Raw genomic sequence first — 24,674 nt, 5'->3', positions numbered from 1 at the left:
CCTAACACCGAAACAACCCTAACATCGAAACAACCCGAACACCCAAACAACCCTAACACCCGAACTCCCTTGGCATTAGGGGCTGGGAGCAAAATTAAGGTTTAGGATTTGAGGTAGAGTCTGGATCAAGTAGGGGTCTGGTTAGGCTGTAAGACTTAGGTGGATAAGGTATTCAGAGGTTAGAGTTTGGCATTTAGGTGGTTTTGCCATTTTGGGTTAGATGATGACTAGAGATTAGTTGGGGTTAATGTTGAGGGTGAGCGTTAGGGAACGGGAACAGGGTTAGGGGTGAGGCTAAAGGGGTTTAAAGGGGGTCTGGGGTAATTGTTTAGGTTAGGGCACGGGGTAGGACAAATGTGTCCAAACTGTCCTCAAGGGCCACCGTCCTGCCAGTTTTCCAGCTGTCCCAACACACCTGATTAGAACATTCAGGATCGTTCCAATGCTGATTCAGGGCCGTGTGATCATCTGAATCAGGTTTGTTGCAGCCAGGAAAGCTGGAGAACAGGTAGGGCAGTAGCCTTCCAGGCCAGGAGCTAGGCATGTCTCTGGTAGGATTCAGTGTTTGGATCCAGGGATTGCTGTCAAAATTGTGGTTAGTGTTAAGGGTTAGGGGCTAGCGACTGTTATGGATAGGGGTTTGTTTGGACAACAATTCATGTTAGGAGCAGGGTAGAATATCAGGTGTTAAGTAGTCTGGAATTGGATGTGAGGGGGTCATCTTTATGGGTTGGGGTTAGGAGGCGAGACAATTAAGATTTTAAGTGGCAAGGGTTAGGAGTTTCATCAGTTCTGCTTTTTGGGTTCAAGGGTGGGAGTAGGTGTTAGGGGTCAGCGATTAGGTCAAGAATTCAACAGTCGGGAGTTGTTAGGGGTTTGTGTAAGGTGTGGGGTTAGAATAAGAAGGGCTAGAGTTAGGCCATTGTGCACCTTGGGTGCAATGTTCCTTCTAATTTTTCACGTCTGGGCAAACAGACCCTGAGCACACCGATGACCACTGTGAGCAACATCAGGTGGTCACGGCTTAAGATCAACTTACAAAAGCAATCAAGATCAATACAAAAGCAATTTCCATCAATGTCTTTTTAATGTAAACAATTCGGCACACTTGGAAGTGAAAAAAAAAGACAACTCGTATGGATCGTTTGTGAGAGACAACTTTGGCTTTATGCAGTCAAGTCCAGTTTTGGCCTGGATGAGAGTCTTGATCTGGAAGAAAGACATTTTGTTTACATAAACACGTTCACAAATAAATTACCTAGTCATCATAGAATTTAATGATTAATGTCCATAAATCATAATGAATGTGACGAGAATAAGCACAACTTGGGAGTACAATTTTACCTTCTTTTTCCACATCTGTCATCCTCACTTCTCCAATGGTTGAACACTTGAGTCTTCGTGTAATTCCATCAGCATTCAAATGACTTCTGATGAATGTGTCACTTGGGGTGGTACAGCTTCCATTTGTCCATATTTTATATTGGAAAATTTTGTTTGCAGGTTTTGCGGACTGGGTTCACTTGTAAAAGATTACCCAGTTTCACCGCTTATTCCTCAATTTGTTGATTTATGTGCACTGTCCCAATGAAATAAAACCAAATTGCATAAACTGACAGCAGTTAGGCATTAGTGTCACTTAATTCACTGGCAATAAGAAGTTGGGTCTTAATCTGGTTTTAGGATTATAGAGATTGGGTGGTTCGGGGTTGTTAGTTTCGGGTAGGGGGTAATGGTTTAGGTTGGGATTAGCGTTCAGGGTAGGGCAGGGGTGTCCAAACTGTCATTAAGAGTCTCCGTCCGGCCCTTTTCCAGTTCTGCCAGGGGCAGCACACAATTCAAATAATCAGGATCGTTTTAATGCTGCTTCAGAGCTGGCTGATGAGCTGATTATCTAAATTAGGTGTGTTGCAGCCAGGAGAGGTGGAAAACAGGCAGGACAGTGGCCCGCCAATGCCCAGAGCACAACATGCCTGGAGTATGGAAGAGTTTAAGTTTAGTTTTACGATTTTGGGGGCGTGGGGGGGCTGCGGTTGAAGCTGGGGTAAGAGGCCAGCATTTTCGGTGATAACGGGTGGGTTAGGGGGTTAGGTTTGAGAAGCTCCGAGTCATGGTTGTGGGTTAGGTAGAAGTTAAGGAGAGGACATTTTGCTTTTAGTGTTAGAATCAGGCATTTTAGGTTAGGCGTTTAGGCAGTTCTGATGAAAGTTCGGGTTTGGAGTAGGGTTTAGGTTCAGACAAGGTGTAGGGCCAGAGTTAGTATTAGGTTAGGGCTGGAGAATCTGGGTTTCAAGTTAGGGATAGGATTAAGAGGATCAGGGTTAAGATTTGATGTTAGGAGTGAGACCCTTAGGTGTTTAGGCACTTCGGGTTCAGCATTTTGGTGTTTCAGCATTGATGGTGAAGAGGTTACAGGGGATTAGGGTTATGCGAGGTTAACGGTCTGGTTCGGGAGTTGGGATTAAGAGGTAGGATTTAAAATTGGCCTTGGGGGTTTAAAGTGTTAGGGGTTTAGAGTAGGGGATTCAAGAGTTATGGTTTAGGATAGGGGTGAGGGTACAGGGCTAGCGTTTAGAGTTAGAAGGTTCAGGATAGGGCAGGGGTGTCCCAACTTGGTCTGTCTGTTTGTCCAGCTCTGCCGGGAGCAACACACCTTTATTCAAATAACCAGGATCATTCTAATGACTGAGCTGGCTGATGAGCTGATCATCTGAATCAGGTGTGTTACACATGAAAGAGGTGGAAAAAAGCAGGACATTGGCCCTCCAGGCCCAGACATTCCTGGAGTATGGATGAAGGCTGGTGCTCGGATTTGGGGGTTGCATTGTCAAATCGGGTTAGGACTAAGGGGCTAGCATTTTCTGGGTCAAGGTTTAGGATTACCATAAGTGTAGTTAGGGGGTGTAGGGGAGGGGGTCATGGTTTATAGGTTAGAGTACAAGGACAGGTATTAACATTGAAGGTTGGGGAATTAGGGTTTGTGTGAGGGGATTAGGGAGAATGGCAGGGGTGTCCAAACTCGGTCCTCAAGGGACGCTTGTCCTGACCCTTTTCCAACTTTGCCAGGAGCAACACGACTGATTCAAAAAAAATCAGGATCGTTCTAATGCTGCTTCAGAGATTGCTGATGAGCTGATCATCTGAATCAAGTGTGTTGCAGCCAGGAGAGGTGGACAACGGGCCGGACAGTGGACCTCCAGGCCCGGGGCTCTGATGTGGGGGTTGCATTGTCAAAATCGGGTTAGAATTGGGGGCTAGCATTTTGTGGGTCAAGGTTTAGGGTTAATGTTAGTTTAGTTAGGATTCGTGTTTATAGTTAGGTTAAGGGGTGTAGGGATCATGGTTTAGAGGTTAGAGTACATGGACAGGTGTTGGCATTAGGGAATTAGGGTTTGGGTGAGGGGGATTAGGGTAAAAGGCAGGGGTGTCCAAACTCAGTCAGGGACGCTTGTCCTGACCCTTTTCCAACTTTGCCAGGAGCAACACGCCTGACTCAAAAAAATCAGGATCGTTCTAATGCTGCTTCAGAGATTGCTGATGAGCTGATCATCTGAATCAAGTTTGTTGCAGCCAGGAGAGTTGGACAACGGGCCGGACAGTGGACCTCCAGGCCCGGGGCTCTGATGTGGGGGTTGCATTGTCAAATCGGGTTAGAATTAGGGGCTAGCATTTTGTGGGTCAAGGTTTAGGGTTAATGTTAGTTTAGTTAGGATTAGAGGGTTAGTGTTTATGGTTAGGTTAAGAGGTGTAGGGCTCATGGTTGAGAGGTTAGAGTACATGGAGAGGTGTTAGCATTAGGTTATGGGTGAGGGGGATTAGGGCAAAAGGCAGGGGTGTCCAAACTCAGTCCTCAAGGGACGCTTGTCCTGACCGTTTTCCAACTTCGCCAGGAGCAACACACCCGATTCAAATAATCAGGATCGTTCTAATGCTGCTTCAGAGATGGCTGATGAGCTGATCATCTGAATCAGGTGTGTTGCAGCCGCGAATGGACAACTGGCAGGCCCAGGGCTGGACATGCCTGCAGTATGGATGAGGGTTAGGGTTCAAGTTTAATTTTAGGATTTAGGGGTTGTGGATTTAGAGTCTTACGGATGAATTGGGTTAAGGTTCACAATATGTCAGGTAAAGGGGAGAATTAAAGGTTAAGATTTTACACTCGCTTAAGGATTATGGAGGTTAGCGTTCAGGGTAGGTGATTTGAGGGTTTTGGTTAGGAGTGAGGGTACAGGGTTAGGGTTATAGTTTACTGTTAAGGGTTGGTGAGGAGGTTAGCATACCGAGTGAAGATTTTATTGGAACAGTGCACATTCATCAACACAAGAATAAAACAGGGGAAATGCGCCACATTTCCAAATGCTGGTTTTCAGATGTAGCACGCATCACATAAAACACGGACAGTGATGCAATCTGAGCCACTTTTCCCACATACACATTTGAAGCAGTTCTAGATGAAAGAGGCGAATATGTGCACATGTTTGCAACAAGCCAAGTTTGAAAGTAAACAAGACAGTGTCCATTGACTGAAGAAAAAAAAAAAAGGTTCACTTGTGTACCTTAAATTTGTTTCAGACAGTCAGCACTGACGTTCCTCTCCTCATTGACCTCTGCTCCACAAGCCAACCAGCCACAACAGCACAGACCGTCCAACAGCGCTGTCATCTCCACTAAATAGACCAGGCCTGTGGAAAAAAAAGCTCTATATGTGGACACGTCTGCAACAAGCCAAGTTTGAAAGTAAACAAGAGGTCCGAGTGTCCATTGACCAAAAAAAAAAAAAAAAAAGGTTCACTTGTGTACCTTAAATTTGTTTCGACAGTCAACACCGACGTTCCTCTCTCCTAATCCTCGGCTCCACAACCCATCCAGCCGCACCAGCGCATACCGTCCAACAGCGCCGTCATCTCCACTAAATAGACCAGGCCTGTGAAAAAGCTCATTACAGGTGCACCGAACAAGCACATGGGTTTGGATTAGAGGATTAAGCGTTAGGTAGTAAACACACCAAACCCCCGTATCCTAAAAGCGTCGACACACCAAACCCAAATCGCCTGTATGACGAACCGAACAGCCTGAATGCGTCATCGCATAACCTTAACACCCGACTATACTCAAACAAAATCCTTGTACCCTGACTCTGAACACCTAACCCTTAATGCCTATACATCTAACCACTGAACCCAAAAATTCTGCCTTACTCCAATTCCTAACCCCAAACTCAAACCTCGAGGGTTAACCCTGAACATCGTGCCCTTACCTCAACCATAAACCCCTAACTGTCAACCCTCCAACTTTATCCCCCAATTCTACCCCTCACCACTTTAACCATACCCCAAATGCTTACTCTAAACTTCAACCGTAACCCTAATTTCCCTTTACCCTGAAACTCAGGGGTGTCCAAACTTGGTCTCAAAGGGCCGCTGTCCTGTCTGCTTTGCATCTCTCCTGGCTGCAACACACCCGATTCAGACGATCAGCTCATCAGGCATCTCTGAAGCAGCATTACAACGATCCTGATTATTTGAATCAGGTGTGTTGCTCTTGGAGGAGCTGGGAAACGGGCAGGACAGCAGCCCTTAAGGACAGAGTTTGTACACCCCTGGGTTTGAGGGTTTAAGGGAAATTAGGATTAAGGCTGAGGTTTAGAGTTAGCACTTGGAATATGGTTAAAGTGGTTAGGAGTAGGATTAGGGGTTAAAAGTTAGAGGGTTGACAGTGTTACGGGTTTATGGTTGAGGTGACGCAGATAGGCATCTTGAGTTTTATTAGAACGGTGCACACTCAACAAGAATAAACAGCAGAAATGCACCATACTTCCAAATGACGACAGTGATGCAACCTGAGCCACTTCTCCCGCATACACGACTGAAGCAGTTCTAGATGACAGAGGAGAGAATAGTGTCATTTCAGTGATCAAAGTTATGCTCATTATGTGAACACGTCTGCAAAAAGCCAAGTTCCAAAGTAAACAAGACAGTGTCCATTTAACGAAAAAAAAAAGGATTGGTTCACTTCTGTACCTTAAATTCGTTTCATCGACAAGTCAGCACTGGCGTTCCTCTCCTTATCCTAGGCCACACCAGCGTAGACCGTCCAACAGCGCTGTCATCTCCACCAACTGAAAAAAGCTCATGACAGGTGCAAGGAACAAGTGTCTGGGTTTGGGTTTGGAATTGGGTGAGGGGATTAGAGAAAGGGTTTTTGGAGGAGAGGGTTAACCGTTAGGTAGTTGGGGGATAGGGTGAGAGGGTTAGGTGTGAGAAAGTCAGCGTTACGGGTTGGCTTGAGCAGGTTTTGGGCTTACCGTTATGATTTAGGCTTAACACCTCTTTTTAACCTCAATCCTACCCTTTACCCCAACCTATAACACCCCAAACGTGTATTCTTTTGGGTTGCAGTGACCAACTGATCACATTTCAGAATGACCTCAAACCCCCTCACCCTTCCTCTAACCTCAACCATAACCCAACTTTAAACACTAAACCCGTATCCTTCTAAAAGCGTGGAAACAAACCGTCTGCAAGCCAAACCCGAACAGTCCAAATGCATCATCCCATAAACCCAACACCCGAGTATCCTCAAACAAAATCCTTCAAACCCTTCCCTCTGAATGCTTAATCCTTAACGCCTATACATCCAACCACCTAACCAAAGATGCCTTTCTTCCTCACCCCAATTCTAACCCCCATCTCAACCCTCAAGTGTTAACCCTTAACATGGTGCCTTCACCTCAACCCATAACACTTTCAACCCTCCATCTTTTAATCCCTAATCCTACCCCTCTCCACTTTAACCATATCCCAAAAGCTCACTCTAAACTAACCTTCATCCTAATTTCCCTTTACCCTTAAACCAGTGGTGTCCAAAATGTCGTCAAGGGCTGCTGTCCCGGCCGTTTCGCATCTCTCCCGGCTGCAACACACTTGATTCAGATGATCAGCTCATCAGGCATCTCTGAAGCAGCATTACAACGATCCTGATTATTTGAATCAGGCGTGTTGCTCTTGGGGGAGCTGGGAAACGGGCAGGACAGCCGCCCAAGGACAGAGTTCGGACACCCCTGGGTCTGAGGGTGCAAGGGAATTTAGGATTCAGGTTGAGGTTTAGAGTTTGCATTTGGAATATGGTTAAAGTGGTGAGGGGTAGGATTAGGGATTAAAAGATGGGGTTGACAGTGTTAGGGTTTTATGGTTGAGGGCACGATGTTCAGGGTTGGCGCTCGAGGTTTGAGATTGCAGTTAGAAATTAGGGTAAAGCAGATCGGCCTCTTAGGTTAGGTAATTATCTGTATAGGCATTAGAGGTTAGGCCTTCAGAGTAAGGGTTCAAGGGATTTTGTTCAAGAGGATAGGCAGGTGATGGGGTGAGGCGATAATGCATTCGGGATTACAGAACAGTTCACATTAAATCACAAATACAGTTAAGGCGGGGAGAGTTACGCATTTTGGCGCCTGGTAGATGAATACTGCATCTGCAAGACAGAAAGGAGCCAGGACCGTTTGTGAATTTACCACACCTCATGTACAAAACGAGGTTTTGGGGCAGTTCCGACTCACCACGGTCTGGAAGAGCTGCAGACGCTGCTCTCGGATTTCCAAACTACCGCTTTGTGTCCAGCGTGCATCTTGTCCATCATACCATCAATCACGATGAACCTGCCCGTCTGAACAACGTCAGCGCTGGGGGAGGTGTAAACATCAGGCTTTGGTTTATTGGTCTCCATTATGAATGTAACTATTATTGATTTGTACGGACTTAATCATGCAGTTACATTCTTAACATTAGCCAGAGAAATATTTTGAAGCGCGGTGCCTGTAATGTACCTGCAGTGGACCACGATGGGCGCGACGGGCGGCTTGAGCGCCTTTGACTTTCTTGGAACTTGAGCATGCCGATGGGAGAGAAGGACACGCCGAAGTTGGGCCAGTTGGTGAAATGGAGCGGCGTGACCACACGCGGCATCATTCAATTGCTACGAGATGAACAAAGTGTTAAGTGAAAATCGTTGCCCAGAACGAGCCATTCGATGCTTCTGATGTGTTGGACGTAGAACTTGCGCATGGTGTAATCCACCAGCACGTCCGAGTCCTCCACTGCCACGTGCCCGTAGGTCCAGCAGCCCCGATCCAGCCAGTGACAGCAACCGTCACACACGTCCTACATGGCAATGGACATATTTCATTTTGTTTCAAATTGCAATTTCAGAGCCCTTGGAAAGTTCATTCTCCACCATCGCTTTGACTATTCCTCAATTTTTCTCTTGCCACTTGCAATGGCAAGGAATTTTAGATTAACTGAAGAAAATTAGGGTGCGACCCGAATTAAATTTTGGGGAGGATTGGGGGGGGGGGGGGGGGTCAGAAGTCCCTTTTATGCCGCCGTTTTGCTGCATGACAACCACTCACTTCCTTCAGGTGCGCCAGAATGACAACCTCGCGCTCCAAAATCATCCTCCAGAGATCAGCTATCGTGTCCTCTTTGGACCTGGCACAACAAAAATCGTGTTTGTTTTTTGCAAAGTAACTCGGATCGAGTGAAAATCAACTTACCTTGTGCTGCTGAGAATTTGTTCTTTATGGTGAAACCCTGTTCAAGGAAAACTTGGAAGAAAACCGAGCAATTATCAATCTACCACTCACGTCAATGTTGAAGGTGGCGTACGAGTGTTGGGGAGTCTGGCGATTGGGGTTAGGTTTAAGAATAGAGTCAGGGCTTCGTGTTACAGAATTTAGGCGTCAAAGTTTGAGTTATTCACTGTAAAATGTGAGCCCCTTCGGCCCTGCACAGCAAGCAGCGATAGCTGCCCTCTGCTGGTCAAACCTTGTCACTGCAAACTGAGGAATACAGATCAAGGGTGTTTGAAGTTGGTGTGGGGTTCGTGGTACAAGTAAGTATACAAGAAACTGCGGCATCCTCTTATGGGGGGAGTGGAGATGAGGTTCGAGGTTAGGTGTTGGTTGAGCATGAGGATTGGGGTGTGAGGGTAGGCGTGTCCAACTCCGGGGCTTGAGGGCCACTTTTCTGCCCGTTTTCCAGCTCCGACGGGTGCAACACACCGGATTCAGATGATCAGCTCATCAGCCAGCATTTGAACGATCCCGATTATTTGAATCAGGCGCGTTGCTCCTGGGAGAGATGAAAAACGGGCAGGACAGTGGTCCTTGAAGACCAAGTTTGGACACCCGTTTCTTGGGGCTTGGGGGTGAGTTGGCGGGAGAAATCAGGGTTAGGGGTTTTGATTAAAGTTAGGATTCGGCAGCAAGCGTTAGTCTGTTCGAGTTAGGCATTTTGGTGCCTGGTAAATCAACGCATACTGCATCTACAAGGAAAAAAAAAGGTTTTGGGGCTGCGCCCCGACTCACATTCGACTGGAAGAGCTGCGGACGCTGCTCTGGGATTTCCAAACTACCGCTTTGTGTCCGGCGTAAATCTTGTCCATCATACGATCAATCACGATGAACCTGCCCGTCTGAACAACGTCAGCGCTGGGGGAGGTGTAAACATCAGGCTTTGGTTTATTGGTCTCCATTATGAATGTAACTTATTGATTTGTACGGACTTAATCATGCAGTTACATTCTTAACATTAGCCAGAGAAATATTTTGAAGCGCGGTGCCTGTAATGTACCTGCAGTGGACCACGATGGGCGCAACGGGCGGCTTGAGCGCCTTTGACTTTCTTGGAACTTGAGCATGCCGATGGGAGAGAAGGACACGCCGAAGTTGGGCCAGTTGGTGAAATGGAGCGGCGTGACCACACGCGGCATCATTCGATTGCTACGAGATGGACAAAGTGTTAAGTGAAAATCGTTGCCCAGAACGAGCCATTCGATGCTTCTGATGTGTTGGACGTAGAACTTGCGTATGGTGTAATCCACCAGCACGTCCGAGTCCTCCACTGCCACGTGCCCGTAGGTCCAGCAGCCCCGATCCAGCCAGTGACAGCAACCGTCACACACGTCCTACATGGCAATGGACATCTTTCATTTTGTTTCAAATTGCAACTTCAGAGCCCTTGGAAAGTTCATTCTCCACCATCGCTATTCCTCCATTTTTCTCTTGCCACTTGCAATGGCAAGGAATTTTAGATTAACTGAAGAAAATGAGGGTGAGACCCAAATTAAATTTTTGGGAGGATAGGGGGTCAGAAGTCCCCCTTATGCCGCCGTTTTGCTGCATGACAACCACTCACTTCCTTCAGGTGCGCCAGAATGAACCACCCGCTCCCAAATCATCCTCCAGAGATCAGCTATCGTGTTCTCTTTGGACCTAGCACAACAAAAATCGTGTTTGTTTTTTGCAAAGTAACTCAGATCAAGTGAACATCAACTTACCTTGTGCTGCTGAGAATTCGTCCTTTATGGTGAAACCATGTTCAAGGAAAACTTGGAAGAAAATCGAGCAATTATCAATCTACCACTCAATGTTGAAGGTGGCTTACGAGTGTTGGGGAGTCTGTCGATTGGGGTTCGGGTTACAGAATTAAGGCGGCGAAGTTCGAGTTCTTCACTGTAAAATGTGAGAGCCCCTTTGGCCCTGCACAGCAAATAGCCGCCCTCTGCTGGTCAAACCTTGTCACTGCAACCTGAGAGAATACAGGTTAAGGGTGGTCGAAGTTGGGTGGGGTTCGTGTTTGGAGTAGGATTAGTGGTTTAGGAGTAGGGTGAGGACTGGATGTGATGCATCGTCATTTACACCGAGCTTTCACAACATGCATCTAAAACAAAGTGCTCTACAGAACAGTGGGTAAAAATTAGTCATATAGCACGACACGCAAGACATGGAGCATCCTGCAATCACAACAACCAAGTCTGCATCTGCCTTGTTGTTGTGGGGGAGATGAGGCTCAAGGTTAGGTGTTGGTTGAGCATGAGGATTGGGATGGGAGGGGTAGGCATGTCCAACTCCGGGGCTTGAGGGCCACTTTTCTGCCCGTTTTCAAGCGCCGTCGGGTGCAACACACCAGATTCAGATAATCAGCTCATCAGCCAGCATTTTGAACAATCCTGATTATTTGAATCGGGCATGTTGCTCCTGGGAGAGATGGAAAAACAGGCATGACGGCAGGCTTTGAAGACCAAGTTTGGACACCAGTTTCTTGGGGTTTGGGGGGGGGGTGTGAGAGTTAGTTGGCGGGAGAATCAGGGTTAGGGGTTTTGATTAGTGTTAGTATTCGGCAGTAAGCCCTAGTCCGTTGGAGTTTTAGGCATTTTGGCGGATGGCAGATCAACGCATACCGCAACTACAACCCAAACCCACAACACCCGTCTCCGATTACTAACTAACCCTAGGTCGGAACCCGGCTACTACCCATAACCCACTTAAGGAACTCCAACCACAAATGGGAGCATTTCGCCACTTTCAAAATACTCGAGGGGCACTCGCCTCCGGGGAGGGGCACTCGCCTCCGGGGAGGGGCACTCGCCTCCGGGGAGGGGCACTCGCCTCCGGGGAGGGGCACTCGCCTCCGGGGAGGGGCACTCGCCTCCGGGGAGGGGCACTCGCCTCCGGGGAGGGGCACTCGCCTCCGGGGAGGGGCACTCGCCTCAAGACAAAAATTAGTCTTACCTTGTAGATGGTGGTCTTGGACGAATCACTTGAAGACGATCTTGCAGATCCCAGCTGTAGGCAGAAGCACAGGTGCCTGCAGCTCCAATGTCAAAGAGCGGTGTTGTAAATCAGGGAGCTTGTATCGCCTTTAAAAAGGCGCCCTGTCAGGAATGTAACCTTTAGTTGCAATGCAAAATGCATTGGAGTATATACAATCACGCCACCCCTTACAGTCAAGGTGTCACATCAAATTCGAAATTATCACATTCGGTCATCACAAACTGAATAAAATATGATTGAGAATGACACAATAAAGACAATGACTTAAAATGATGCAATAAATCTAATAAGTAAAGAAATAACGTATATAAAAACATACATTTAAACCAAATTTACATACTTCCTGAGTGCCGCAATGAATGCTGGGAAGGTATAATTTCCAGCCCAGTATTCCGTGACCGTATGTTGTAAATCCACGCAGACCATTCGAAAATAGAAATGCGTACACCTCGAAAACTTCTTAAAATACATCGCGAAGATTGGAAAAAGTGTCAGAATGTCATTTAATTTTTGTTTTCCCAGAATATCATTAAATCAGGATAAGGATCAAGAGCGGAAGCCATTTCCTTTAATGTAATGGCGACGGAATAGCTCCCAGAATGCTTTGCGGCACCAACCATCGATTTTAAATGCATGTTTTGTGACACTTATCTTGTTTTGGATACATCATTTATTCAGTCGTTTTTTCTCTCTTTTCATCATCAGCTCAGCGTGATTTCAGTTTGCTTTCATAAATGTATTTAAAAGTGGCACCGTGAGTTAACTAGAAGGTCGGATTGGAGCGTTCTATAATGTTTGATGATCCACTATGCTTTGCAGCACTAAGAATCGAGTTTAAATGCATGTTTTGTGACACTTATTTTATTTGTTTTGGATGAATTATTTATCCAGTCGTTTTTTCTCTTTTCACCATCAGCTCAGATTGATTTCAGTTTGCTTTCATAAATTTCGTTTTTAACGTGGGACCATGATTGTACTGGAAATTTGGATTGGAGGGTGCGATGGCGTGGAGTGTCCACCCGAGGGAGACACTTTCATGCCTTCGAGATTGTGGCTTTTTTTTTTTGCTGAATATTTCCCATCATGCTTTGCGTCGCTGAGAATTGCATTTAAATGCGTTTTTGACAACTATTTTCTTTGTGACAGTTATTTTCTTATATGTTTGGATACATTAATTATTCAGTCGATTTTTCGTTCGTTTTTTTGCTATAGTTCCCATCATACTTAGCGGTGTTTAAGTATGTGTGTTCTGACAATTATGTTTTCCGACAATTATATTCCGCGTGAGGGGGACGGGCGCACCCCAGCATGAGATGGAAGACATGTCTTGTCACGGAGGAAGGCCCAGCCTGAGATTGAGAGCATTCCATGTAGTGGAGAAAGGCCCAGCGTGAGATGGAGGGCATGCAATGAGATGGAAGCCATGCCATGTCATGGAGAAAACGACTTCTGCTTGAAATGAAACTATCAATCAAGCTACTCTAAAGTGCTTAGACCAGGCATGATCAATCCATGTACAAATCGACGCGATCAAGTGTTTTACCCACAAGCTGCACAAGCTGCACAAGCTGCACAAGCTGCACAAGCTGCACAAGCTGCACAAGCTGCACAAGCTGCACAAGCTGCACAAGCTGCACAAGCTGCACAAGCTGCACAAGCTGCACAAGCTGCACAAGCTGCACAAGCTGCACAAGCTGCACAAGCTGCACAAGCTGCACAAGCTGCACAAGCTGCACTAACTTGATTGCAAAGGCGAGACAGCAACTGAAATCAATGTGAAAGGCATTGGTACTTGATTTATCGTCATACCATTTACAGTCAAGGTGTCACAACCAATTCTTAATTATCACATTCGGTAATAGCAAACTCAATAAAGTACGGGTAAAAAGTGACAGTAAAACCAATGACTAAAGAAATAATGTCCCTAGAACAGACATTTAAACACAATTTACATTCTACGTGTGCCGCAGTGAATGCTGGGAAGATAAACAATTTCCCCGCTCAGCATTCCTCAAGCGTATGCTGTAATACACACAGACCAAATATAGAAATGCTTCAAAAACTTCTTAAAATACATCATGAAGATTGTAAAAAGTGTCAGAATGTCATTTAATTTTTTTCCAGAACGTCCTTAAATCAGTAAAATGGAGCAAGAGCGGAAGCCATTTTATATTGAATGTAATGGCGACGGAATGGCTCCCAGCATGCTTTGCGGCACTTAGAATCGAGTTTAAATGCACGTTTTGTGACACTCATTTTCTTATTTGTTCTGGATACATAATTTATTCAGTCATTTTTCTCTATTCATCATCAGCTCAGATTGATTTCACAAATGTGTTTAAAAGTGGCACCGTGAGTGTGCTGTAAAGTTGGATTGGAGGGCTACGATATGTTCAGAAATGTTCCCATAATGCTTTGCAACACTAAGAATTACTTTTAATTGCGTTTTGTGACAACTATTTTCTTTGTGACAATTATTTTCCCATTTGTTTTGGATACATTATTTATTCAGTCATTTTTTCTCTCTTTTCATAATCGGCTAAGATTGATTTCAATTTACTTTCATAAATTTGTTTTTTAATGCGGTACCGTGATTGAACAGGTAGTTCAGACAGGATGGGTGAGATGGCGCGGCGTGTCCACCGGAGGGAGACATATTCAGACCTTCGGAGATTGTGGCTTTGTTTTTTGGAAGACAATTCAATAAACGAGTTGGTCGATGAAAGCACAAAGAGACGAAAGCAAGTGAGACGACCGGGCAGAATTGTTTCTCATGCCCCCATTAGTTTTGTGGCTGCTAAAGGCTCCCCAAACCGGTTCGACGAGCACAAAGCGCACGAACGGTTTGGAAGGGTGCGCTGTTACAGCTGCCGCTGTTGTGAAAGCGCTATATAAATCAGCATGTATTGTATTGTATTGTATTGCGATGGCGCAGTGTGTCCACCGGAGGGAGACACACAGGCCTTCGGAGAGTGTGGCTTTGAGGTAGATCATTCAACATGAGTTGATATGTGGACAAATTTGGAATGAATACCTAAATCATCCAACAGCTGGTCGTATGACAGCAAAGAATTCTTTGCGAATGCCATTGTTGTTTTCGCTGCTGCAAAAAGGCTCCCAAGAGGGTGTCAACGACCAATGGGGAAGTCCTATCCAAAATGGAGGGGTGCAATGGGGCGAGGTCTCCACCGGAGGGAGCCATATTCAGGGCTCGGAGATGCTGGCTTTACTTTTATTTCCTTTAGCCTTTGGATTACATCCAATTAAAAAAACAGGCAAAGATTGGGGCAGTTTTAATAGAAAATACATATTGACCATAGATCTTGTTTTTAACTCGCGAATGTATAATACAAGCATCCCTTTCGCAGTCAACACTGACGTGTTTATCATCAATTCAAGCTGAGCTGTATTTTGTTCGAGTCCAATTAATATTATTCACGTCCCTTATATTGATAATCGGCAATGCCTTCATTGTAATCACTCATTTTGGATCAATTCACCCACTATCAAATTTCAGCTGCAACACACAAGCATTGATGGTGTTTGTGTTGGTTTGGTTCAACTTACCGAAGAGCTCAAAGTTGAAAGCTGCTCGAGACGCCGAAATGCAGCGAAATCCACAGCGTGAGCAAGTTTCCATGCCAAGCATTTTCACTCCTCAAGTGTCAGAATCGAACACAGTAATAGTGACACGAAAGCGCCTCAGAGAGCAACCCCAATTTGAGTCACTCCAACTTGAAAGAAAACATGTCATAAAGGTCAACTATTTGCTGGTCATAAAGAAGTCTTAAGATTCAAGGAACGAGCATGACCCAAATCAATCCGTATTAAAAAATAAAAACCAAGCAAATCCTGTCCAATCTAGTCACAATATTTTCGCACATTCGCCACAGCACTTTGGTTCCAGAAGCTGCGGTAACAAATTTAAAATGCCCCCACAGTTGTCCATCTAAGCCCGACTGGAGTCAATCAACTTGATTGCCTTCCCCGCGGCTGGCTAATCAAGACAAATCATACCGGCTGTGTCCCCTCAGAGAGAATCTTCTCCACACCAGGGCAAATATTAACAGAGAGGAGAAACAGGATCAACCCGTCAAAGCTGAGGAACTTGGTTTAGATTTCAGTTGGGGTTTTTTTTGTTAGCAATAGCTCCCACCATGCTTTGTGGCACTATAAATCGTGTTTAAATGCATGTTTTGTGACTATTATTTTCTTATTTTTAATTGGATACATTATTTATTCTGTCATTTTATCTCCCTTTTCATAATCAGCTCAGATTGATTTCAATTTGCTTTCATATATTTGGTTTTTAATGAGGTACCGTGATTGAACTGGAAATTCGGAATGGAGGGGTGCGAAGGCGCGGCGTGTCCACCGAAGAGAGATACGTTCATGCCGTCGGAGATTGTGGCTTAGTTTATTTTCTTTAGGTCACATTTTCTTCCTTGTACCCTTTTTGGTCTCTTCGGTTCTGAGTGTAGTCTGCTTTTCACACAAAAACCAAGTTTCGGGCTGCGGCTTTTGGCAAGAGTTTTGGGCAAGAGGCAGCGGAGATGCCGAGACGCGTTCACGGTTGATTAGGCCACCGCCGGCACGTGAATAAATGAACTTTGAACTATATATGAATGAATGAATGAATAAATAAATATTTACATATACATAGATTTACAATATGGGCGGCCCGGTTGCCAAGTGTCGACACACATGCCCGAGTCCTTAGCCTCTCTCTCTCTCTCTCTCTCTCTAGAGAGATGGAATGAGAGAGAGAGAGAGAGAGAGAGAGAGAGAGAGCGCACCTTGCAGTGACTCTTGTGAAACCTGAAACAAGATAATGCAATGAGGAGTGTCCACCGTTTAAAGCACAACGAAGCTGCGGGAATGAATGAGAAGAGAGTCGCGTCGTAACCAGTAAGAAGCAGCTGATTCGGAACAAAAGTTGAGCACGTTGTAGCGCATATTTAGTCAATGACATGGACACGCAATGAAATTTACATTCATATATTTGAATAGATATACTCTTTGACATTTTAGGGAAGCCGAGCTTCCCTTACACTCCGAGAGCAATCGCCACTGGAGTCCACACATGTATTTTTGATGCCAATTTGCATGCGATTTGAACGGAACACTTGAAATTGTCCCGAAGTGTGATGGTGAGCGTGAATGGTCGCTTGTCGATGGGCTACGCCCGCCTCCTGCCCGAGGACAGCTGGGCTCGGCTCTGGCACGCCCGTGACCCTCCTGAGGAGAAGCGGCAAACCGCGTGTCTCATCTCAAGGGGTCTGAGATTTGTGTTCGTCATCAGAATTTTCATCATTCGATTGTTGCTGTTCCTATCGAAACCTGATGCGCTTGGGAAAAAAAACAAGTGCGGAGTGAGAATCGGCGCAAAAAACAAACAAAAATCTCGTCGCGTTTAGTTGCATCTCATACGAAAAAAATGTCATTCCAATTGGTTAAAAACAAAGACGCGCGCAAACAATCTGTCCCGTCTTCACTGTTGAGCGGCTGCGGTTTTCTACTAACTCTTGATCCACAACATGCGCATCAACTGCGCCCCAGGCGAGGAATATCAGTGGACAGGGAGCAACATGTTAAGAAACAACGCAGTTCTTGCTTTTTCGCCGTTTGCGCGTGGTCAGCTTAGCAGCGCGGTTGGTCGCTCCTACCCCAGCGCTGTACTTATGGACAAGCTCCTGATTGCTGAGGTAGCGAACCTGGAGGGCTCGGGGTATGGGCTTGCCGAGGAAGTAACCTTCGTCCTCCGACTCCGACGACGAAGAGCAGGTAGAGCACGAGTCGTCGTCATAGTCATCCCAGGAGTATTGATTCAAGCCCGCGCGGCGCCCGGCCGCCGTGTTCTGCAGCGTCAGGTCGGAAGCGGTCCTGGGGCACCGGCGAAAAAGTTGCGCTCGGAACCCCCGTCCTCCTCCTCCTCCTCCTCCTGTGCCTCCAAAGTGCTCCTTGGCAGTCCTCTGGGCAGGGAAGCGCTCGTCATCCTGGTGAACATGAAGCCGCAGTCTTTCTTGAGGTCTCGGCCGACACTCGGCCACCAAGTTGAGAGCGTTTTCTGAGCGAGATCGTCGGGATCTTCTGGAGCGGCGGTGGCGGCGTCTGCATATCGGAGGGGTTTCCTCTGGCACTTCAATCCGGACACTCGAGCCTCTCGCGCCTCCCCCGACACCGTCGCTTAGCCTGCGCTCCCTTATGGGTGGCAGGCGGGCAGCGTTGGCACTGCTCGCCAAATTCGTTCCGTCGTCGTCGTCCCGATAGGTGAATCCAGGAGGTAAACGAGCGGAGCTCTTGCCCGTCCCCACACCGGAGGGCTCACCGGAGTTCACCTGGCACTGAGAAGACCCGGAAGGATTTATCGCCACGCGGGGCTGACCGCCGCGGACGTGATGAAGGGAGTCGGAGCTCTGGAAGCGCACCAAGGAGTTGTCCGAGGAGCATTTCTCTGAGACGCCGGGTCCGGAGTTTTGGCTCAGATCGGGCATGGAGAAATGCGACGGTTGCTCTCGTCGCTTTCCGTCTCCTTGGGCAGAGTTGCCTGCGAGGTACAACAATCCACGCTCATGCCGCTGTATCCAAAGAAAATGGCCATCGCGCCAAGAAAAGTACCCACCTGCAGTGTTGGATAGGGCCAAGGACTCCGCGGATCCCCTCGGGGTCCGCTCGAGAGGCGTCAGCTGCTCCGTGAAATGAAGTGCGGCGATGGGGTTTCGGCTTCTGGGCGTCTGGGCGTCGGGCGGGGGGGCGGCCTCTCCGTCCCTCTGAAAGCCGTGCGGACCGATGGCGCGCTCGCGCGCGGAAACGCCGCCGTTCCGCCGCTTGAGCCGAGACGCCTCGGCGAGACTCTTCTGGGTCATGAGCTTTGGGGGACGGTAGTCATCCGGAGCCGGCTGTCGGAACGGTATCTCATTCGGACCGCCGGTCTCCCCGAGTCTGCGGTTTTGCTGTTGATTTTTCTGCCCGGCGCATGGCGAGTTGGAGGAAATTCTGACATCGCGCCGACTGAGGAGCCGCAGAGGGCCGGGCTTTGCGCTAGGTTGGGGTTGGGATTCAAATTTGTAACCATCGACAATTCGTTTCTGCTTCTGGTCCTGGTCCTGGTCCTGGTCCTGCCAGGCAGGTGGCTCGCGCGTCAAACTGGGGGTTTGGCTGGAGAGACTCAGTAGGTCCATTTGGAAAGACAAGGGGTCCGCTTGGCCCAATAAGGTCTCCGTCCGCCCTCCGCCACCGCTCTTTGCCGCCCCGGAGCTGCGTCCGGACTCTCCGGTGGAGCGAGCGCTTTGGAAGGCAGAATCCGAGGAATCCGAGCCGTCGGGTTCCTCGCCCGCGCTGCAAGAGCGGGAGCAGAAGATCTGCCCCTGCTTGGGCAGGAAGGCTCGACCCAGCAGCGAGCGTTTGCAGCGGGCGCAACAAAAGCAACCATCGGAGGCGTGCCAGCGCTGCCCGTCGTACGTCATTTGGCCTTGGTCGATGCCTGCAGGAAGAATCCCCGAGAGGAAACGACCCATTACAAGACGGCGATTGTGACAAAAGGAGCCGGAGACTCCCATCAAACTGCACTTTGCGGCAATCTCTTGGAATTGTGAAAAACCGAAGCATTTTTTTTCATTGCATATGTCGGGGGAGATTTTGATTGTATTTTTTTTAATGGAGTAACGGCGGCCACCGGGTTATCAAGCATCGCTTTTGGAATCGTTTCAGGGATTGTCGATGACGTTGTCAGGTGACGGTATTGGTTTTGGAATTCATATCAATTTGGGCTGCGCGTGAGTCGTCGAGCCTTTGTCTTGTCCAGCGAAGCCAAGACAACGGCTTTTGTAAAAAACGATGAGATTTATTTGAAAAAAGACATGGAGAGACAGCGTTCACAGATCTGTGCGCTCTGGTTTTATCTTGTTAAGGAGGGGAGGTGAAGGTCAGCGCCATCGGCATTTTGAGCGGCTAAACAAAATGCACGCTTGCGTACGAGCGGGCAACGATCCGCAAAATAACCGGTCAGCGCTCAAAGGTATCATCAGTTAGTGTTAAATTAAACATGTTGGACGTTCACGTCCCGTTTGGCCTTCCAGACCCCCTATTTGCCCTATTTAGAAGAAGCAAAGAGCGCCGCGTACCGATATGTTTCCCGCAGGAATGGCAGTCCTCGGCGTAGAGGGATTCGAAGCAGCGGCAGCAGTACGCTTTCGCCTCCTTCATGATATAGCGCTGGCCTCCGAGCGCGCTCCGGCACTCGGAGCAGCAGAAGTGCTTCATGTGCCAGTGACGCCCTTCCGCTTCGGTGCACTCGTCCGCCAAGATGATCTGAGAAGGGACGGAGGGATCAAAGAGCGTCTTTTCTGCACCGGGCCCGCGCAGAGAAAAACCTCACGCGTGATAGCAGCGACCAAAGCGGCGGCCGTGTTTTTCGGACCGGCGGATGGGTCGGCACGCTTCCGTACTTCATGCGGAGGAGCTTCCATCCATCCCGTATATCTATTTGCCGTCGTTAAGCCATTTGAAATACGACCGTATTGGTAAATCCGAAGGGCGCCCTTCCGACGGAGCGCATCTTCCGGCTGAAAGCCCCTTTGCCCTTTTGTTCGGGCAAGGAGCCAACACTGCATCGCAAATCTTTCTTTTTTTTTTTTTACTGAGTGTACAGGACACAAACGCAACAACGGTTGTTTGAAAGTGTTCTCAAAATAAAGTGGCCTTGAGTAGCTCGGGACTGTTGTCAACAGAGGACCCCCCGTGTTTAGGACAGCAAACTGACAAACAGGTTGGAGCAATTGTTTCTCAGACTGCTTGAGCTTCGGTTGTGCGAGACACGCGTTGGGATCGGGCGAGTGATCTCGAGTAAGATCGAGGACGTATCTGCCGTGCCCGCAATGAATTGAAATGATTCTTGGAAAAAAACAACAACAAAAAAGGGTCTTACTCCAAGCCTGTCCCTTCATGCTACGGATGGGGGTGGAGTCTCCTTTGTCTGGAGCAAAATGGCAGAGGGGATTCTTTCACTTTAAATGAAATACATGACAATGCAGTTGGAGAGTGGGGAGGGGGGGGCTAGTTTTCACTACGACTGACATGTATTTTGCGGTCACGGGGCTCCCACTCTTCCACTTGCTTTTGATTTGTTTCTTTCTTGAACATAAAAACATCTCCAGTAATAAATGGACAGAAAGTAAAATAGTCAAAGGAAAGAGAAATCAAGTCAAGTCAAGTCAAGTCAACAGTATTTCTAGAGCACTTTCAAACAGCCATATATATCTATAGATATATATATATATAATAAAGGCGGTAGAAAGCACCAAACAGTAAAATCAAGAACAAATCTAAGTCATGCTGAGTCATCAGTCATCATTCAACACAATTCTTATGTTCCAGGCAGTAGGAAGAAGTCAAGAAAGTATCTCGTCCTACCTCGTGTTACGTGTCGATATCTAAATAGAGGGCGCATCTTTATTTTTAGGGGCAACGGGCTAAGCCTTCGCTTGACGTCCTGTTTGGCACGAAATGTTGAAGTGGCAACTATGTCGGTCTCGCCAATTAGGGAGGGAAGTGTGTCGGTCTCGTCTGCGGGATCATTTGAGCCCGAGCGCATTGACACTTTTGCTCTGCGCGGGTGTATTGCTGCAAGTAAAAGCAGTGAGCCTCGCATGCCAGCAGCTTAGCACATCCCGAGGCAATGCGCAGAGCGCGCACGTCCAGCGCACGAGCGTCCACGCGCGCGCTAGCCCGCGACGGGCCCGGCGTACCTGGTCACAAGCCGCGCAGCGCGGCTTGAGTCTCTCGGCGTGGTGGCGGCCGCAGTAGATCTCGCCCTCCTGGTAGAAGTAGATGAGGTCCACCAGGAGCTCGCCGCACACGCCGCACACGAAGCAAGCCGGGTGCCAGCACGAGGCGTGACCGGCGCGAGATGCAAACACCGCCATGTCGCCGCCGCTGATCCGGCCGCCGCACTGGCAACAGAGGCAAGAGGAGACGCGGTTCCGACACAAAGCGCTTTGATAGTCGGCGCACGTGCGCGAGGGACTGCTCAGTCCGTGACGTTGAGGCCTTCCCGTTGACATACTGGACTGGGATCAGGTCACGAGTGCAATCGGCTTTGTAAAGGCAGCTTTTTTGGGGGGAAGGGGGGTGGGGTGAATCGCTCTGGTGTTGGGACCTGTTCACAGAAGGCTCCCGTCACGGTCACGGGGAAAGGGCGGACGTTGGCGCGGCCGAGGTTTTCCCGTTTCCGTCGGTGACTGAAGAGCTTCAGCTCCCGCTTCTCCTCGTCGTCGAGACCGTCGCAGTAGCGGACCTGAGCAGGCGTGAACAAGATCAAACGCCCCGCGTCGTCTTCCCACGTTTTGCAATATTTGACCAAAGTCGACGATATGAGCCAGCGGCCAGAGCCAATTGGGAGCTTTCAAGCCAAAAACAAAAAACAGGCGCCCCTCCCAGGGCACTTGGCTTTTTTGCAGAGTTGGAAAATGACAAGCGCACTCGTCCTCTTCTTATCGTTTGATTTGCCGCACGGGACGAAGAAAACACTCATCGTCCCTCCCAAAAAATGGATGGGAACCGCTTTGGCGGAGCCAATTCATTTTCTTTCAACCGATACGAGGCATTTAGCAGGCGGTCGGACAAACCGAGATTCGGCCGTCTGCGTTTGACTTCCGTCCGGTCTCGCCGGAGGAAGCGGCAGACGACGACGGTGGTCGGGATCCGTTCGGATTCTCACCTCGTTGTCGTGGGGCGGCAGCTGGCGCAGGAGCTGTTCCATTCGGTATTTCTCGCCCGGGCCGTTGACGTAGGGCACCTTGTCCTCCGGGAGGCAGCCATAGTATCGGTGCACCTAACGGAGACGCAGCGGAGGACGCGTTGGCATGGCGACCGTCACCGGAGCCCTTTGGATTTGGGACGCATAACTCCGAAACCAGGGGACCGCCGGGTTTTATACCGGAGGAATCCGGAGACCGCGGCCGACGCTGACCGTCGTCGCCCCGTCGGAGCGCTCCTGTCACCTTTCCAAAAGGAATCCCAATGCTTTCTACCGTCTAAATTGCAAAGGCGCATTGAAGACGGCATGAGATCGGAGTTTCTGCCGCGGCGCCAGCAGATCACGGCAAGTTTCTGGGATCGGAACTGCGGATGATTCGATCATCCGTCCAACGCGTTCGTGACTCGTCCGGTCTCGGTCCGACACTGACGCCGACTCGCTCGAGCAACGTCACAAATCGGCCTTTGGAAAGCTCGCCAGCCTCGGCCTGCAGCGGGCATTCCTTCGACGCTCCGTTGACGGTGAGGCTTTTTAAAGCTCTCGCGCGCACTCGCTCGAGTATCTCCGTTGCGCTTTACCTGTTGGGGTTTGAGTCCCGGCGGCACCCAGGCGTACTCCTCCAGGGCGCAGCCCGAGTCATCGTCCGAAGTCGAGTTCCTCTGCAAGTGGGCCGGCGCCTTCTCCGATTCCGCGGGCATGGCGCTAAGCGCGCGCTCCTCCCGCCGACGCTTGCGATGCGCACGGATCTTCCTGTTGGCAGAGGGGGCGGGGCGGGGAAGCGACCGCCTTAAATGAACGCGACGGGGAAAATTCCAAAAGCACGGTGACGGTCGCATGTCAAAATAAGAGCGGCACGGATTTGCGGAGTGGAAAAAGGTTTCGTTTGAGTGATTGAGAGAACGTCGCAAAGGACATCTGCAATATGTCGGATGCAAATCGCCATTTGGACGATTTCATCAGAAACGGATAATGTCTCCTTCATTTGTAGGCCTGTGAAACAAGTCTGAAATCGCCAAAGGAAAACAGCGGCCATCATTTCACAGCCTTGTTATGGAAGAAAAATGCGCGTGTGCGCGTGTCGGGGGGTCATAGCGGGTTCATTGTGGGTTGCGTTGCCAACCGTTACCTTTCAAAGCAATCGCAAAGGCTGGAAAAAAAAAGAAAAACTCATTCGCCCGCCTCCTAAATGAACTCAAGTGTTGTTTATTAACATTTCTTTTTTGAATAGATATATGGAGTTACTATATCTACCAAAGTAATTCTCTCAGCGCCGCAAGGTGAAACGTCTCCGAGGGTAGGGAATAGAAGTAATAAGAAGAATACATTTTATTTCTAAGCACCAAGCAAAATTATTCATCTGCAAATCTTGAAATCCGAACAATTCAATTGACTGTTGCGAGGTCTTGGCAGGCAACATCACTTCCAGTGTGCGTGTGTGAGACCAAAAACATGATATACGAAGCTGGAACGCGTTGAAGCAGAAACAGACGACATGCACATGCAATTTGAATCCGTCGGTGTTCCGGTCGAGCCGGCAAGCGTCTCTCGGCCAGATGGCATCGAGGCTGCACAACAAAAGACTCGGTGGCCGCTGGCAAGCGTACACGAGCTTGACCGGTGCGCTCCAGGGGGGTGGGATGGGATGGGATGGGGTGGGAAGGGGTGGGACTCTCCGGGGACAGACGAAGCGGCTCGAATAGTTCGCAAAAATACAAAAAAGAAAAGAGACGAATTGTGTTGTGCGTTGGCGTGGCAACCAATTTTCCCCGAACGCGCTCGTCAGCCCGCAACCCGAACGCATCAAATGCAAACCCGCCACCGGGCGCTCGCTCGCTCGCTTACCTCGTTAGCAAGCGCGAGTGCGCGCAGCCGCAGTCGCGGTCCCGAGCTCGGCGCTAGTGGACGCTGAAAAAACACGTCTGCCACATCGCACCCGCTGGCTTGGCCGCAAATAGCCCCCATCTCGCCCGCGGCGCGGTGCCGCCACCTCCATCTGCGATGCAAAAAATAAGTAAATAATTAGCAAGAATCGTCCAAAAGACAAAACACATTCGAGACTCCTGCCGACGACGACAGTCGGCGAGGAGCGAACTTGGAGCGCGTGAAAAAAGTGCCCACTTTGTCGCGAGCGGCGAATCCCGAAAAAAGTGCACCTATATTCCGATGGGCGCTTTCCAGATCCCGCGGATGCTTTCGCGGCGTCGGTGGTCCCGAGAGACGACTCGCGTGAAGCCCGACGCGACGCGTGAGAAAGCGCCGCGTAGCCACCCGACCGGAGTTCCCTGCTGAATAGCAGGACCCCAAATCAAG

The 24,674-nt window shown here is 48.7% G+C and overlaps 1 protein-coding gene and 2 long non-coding RNA genes across 4 annotated transcripts; all 3 read right to left on the bottom strand.

Moving 5' to 3' along the window:
• Positions 1-1,068: 1,068 nt before the first annotated feature.
• Positions 1,069-2,081, bottom strand: LOC127607443 (uncharacterized). The gene is made up of 2 exons (XR_007964078.1): positions 1,345-2,081; positions 1,069-1,209 (listed from the first exon to the last, which is right to left on the bottom strand). It is a non-coding gene; the product is annotated as an uncharacterized LOC127607443 (long non-coding RNA).
• A 4,822-nt stretch (positions 2,082-6,903) lies between these two features.
• Positions 6,904-7,968, bottom strand: LOC127607355 (uncharacterized). Its single transcript, XR_007964067.1, has 3 exons — positions 7,823-7,968; positions 7,556-7,678; positions 6,904-7,470 (listed from the first exon to the last, which is right to left on the bottom strand). It is a non-coding gene; the product is annotated as an uncharacterized LOC127607355 (long non-coding RNA).
• Positions 7,969-16,024: 8,056 nt separating this feature from the next.
• LOC127607362 (prickle-like protein 2) lies at positions 16,025-24,674 on the bottom strand. Of its 2 annotated transcripts, XM_052075580.1 has the most exons (9): positions 24,518-24,674; positions 24,207-24,357; positions 22,943-23,114; positions 22,326-22,439; positions 21,765-21,902; positions 21,355-21,558; positions 19,732-19,918; positions 18,231-19,091; positions 16,025-18,155 (listed from the first exon to the last, which is right to left on the bottom strand). In XM_052075580.1, the coding sequence occupies exons 3-9, from the start codon at positions 23,060-23,062 to the stop codon at positions 17,200-17,202; spliced, it is 2,580 nt and encodes an 859-aa protein (XP_051931540.1). In that variant the 5' UTR covers positions 23,063-23,114; positions 24,207-24,357; positions 24,518-24,674; the 3' UTR covers positions 16,025-17,199. The 2 variants fall into 2 exon arrangements, with proteins under 2 accessions (XP_051931540.1, XP_051931539.1); XM_052075579.1 differs by having other exon boundaries at positions 24,207-24,674.

The sequence above is a fragment of the Hippocampus zosterae genome, chromosome 9 (assembly GCF_025434085.1).
Source record: "Hippocampus zosterae strain Florida chromosome 9, ASM2543408v3, whole genome shotgun sequence".
In the NCBI taxonomy this organism is placed as follows: domain Eukaryota; kingdom Metazoa; phylum Chordata; class Actinopteri; order Syngnathiformes; family Syngnathidae; genus Hippocampus; species Hippocampus zosterae.
Note: the sequence above shows the minus strand (reverse complement) of the source record. Positions and strands in the feature narration are given on the sequence as shown.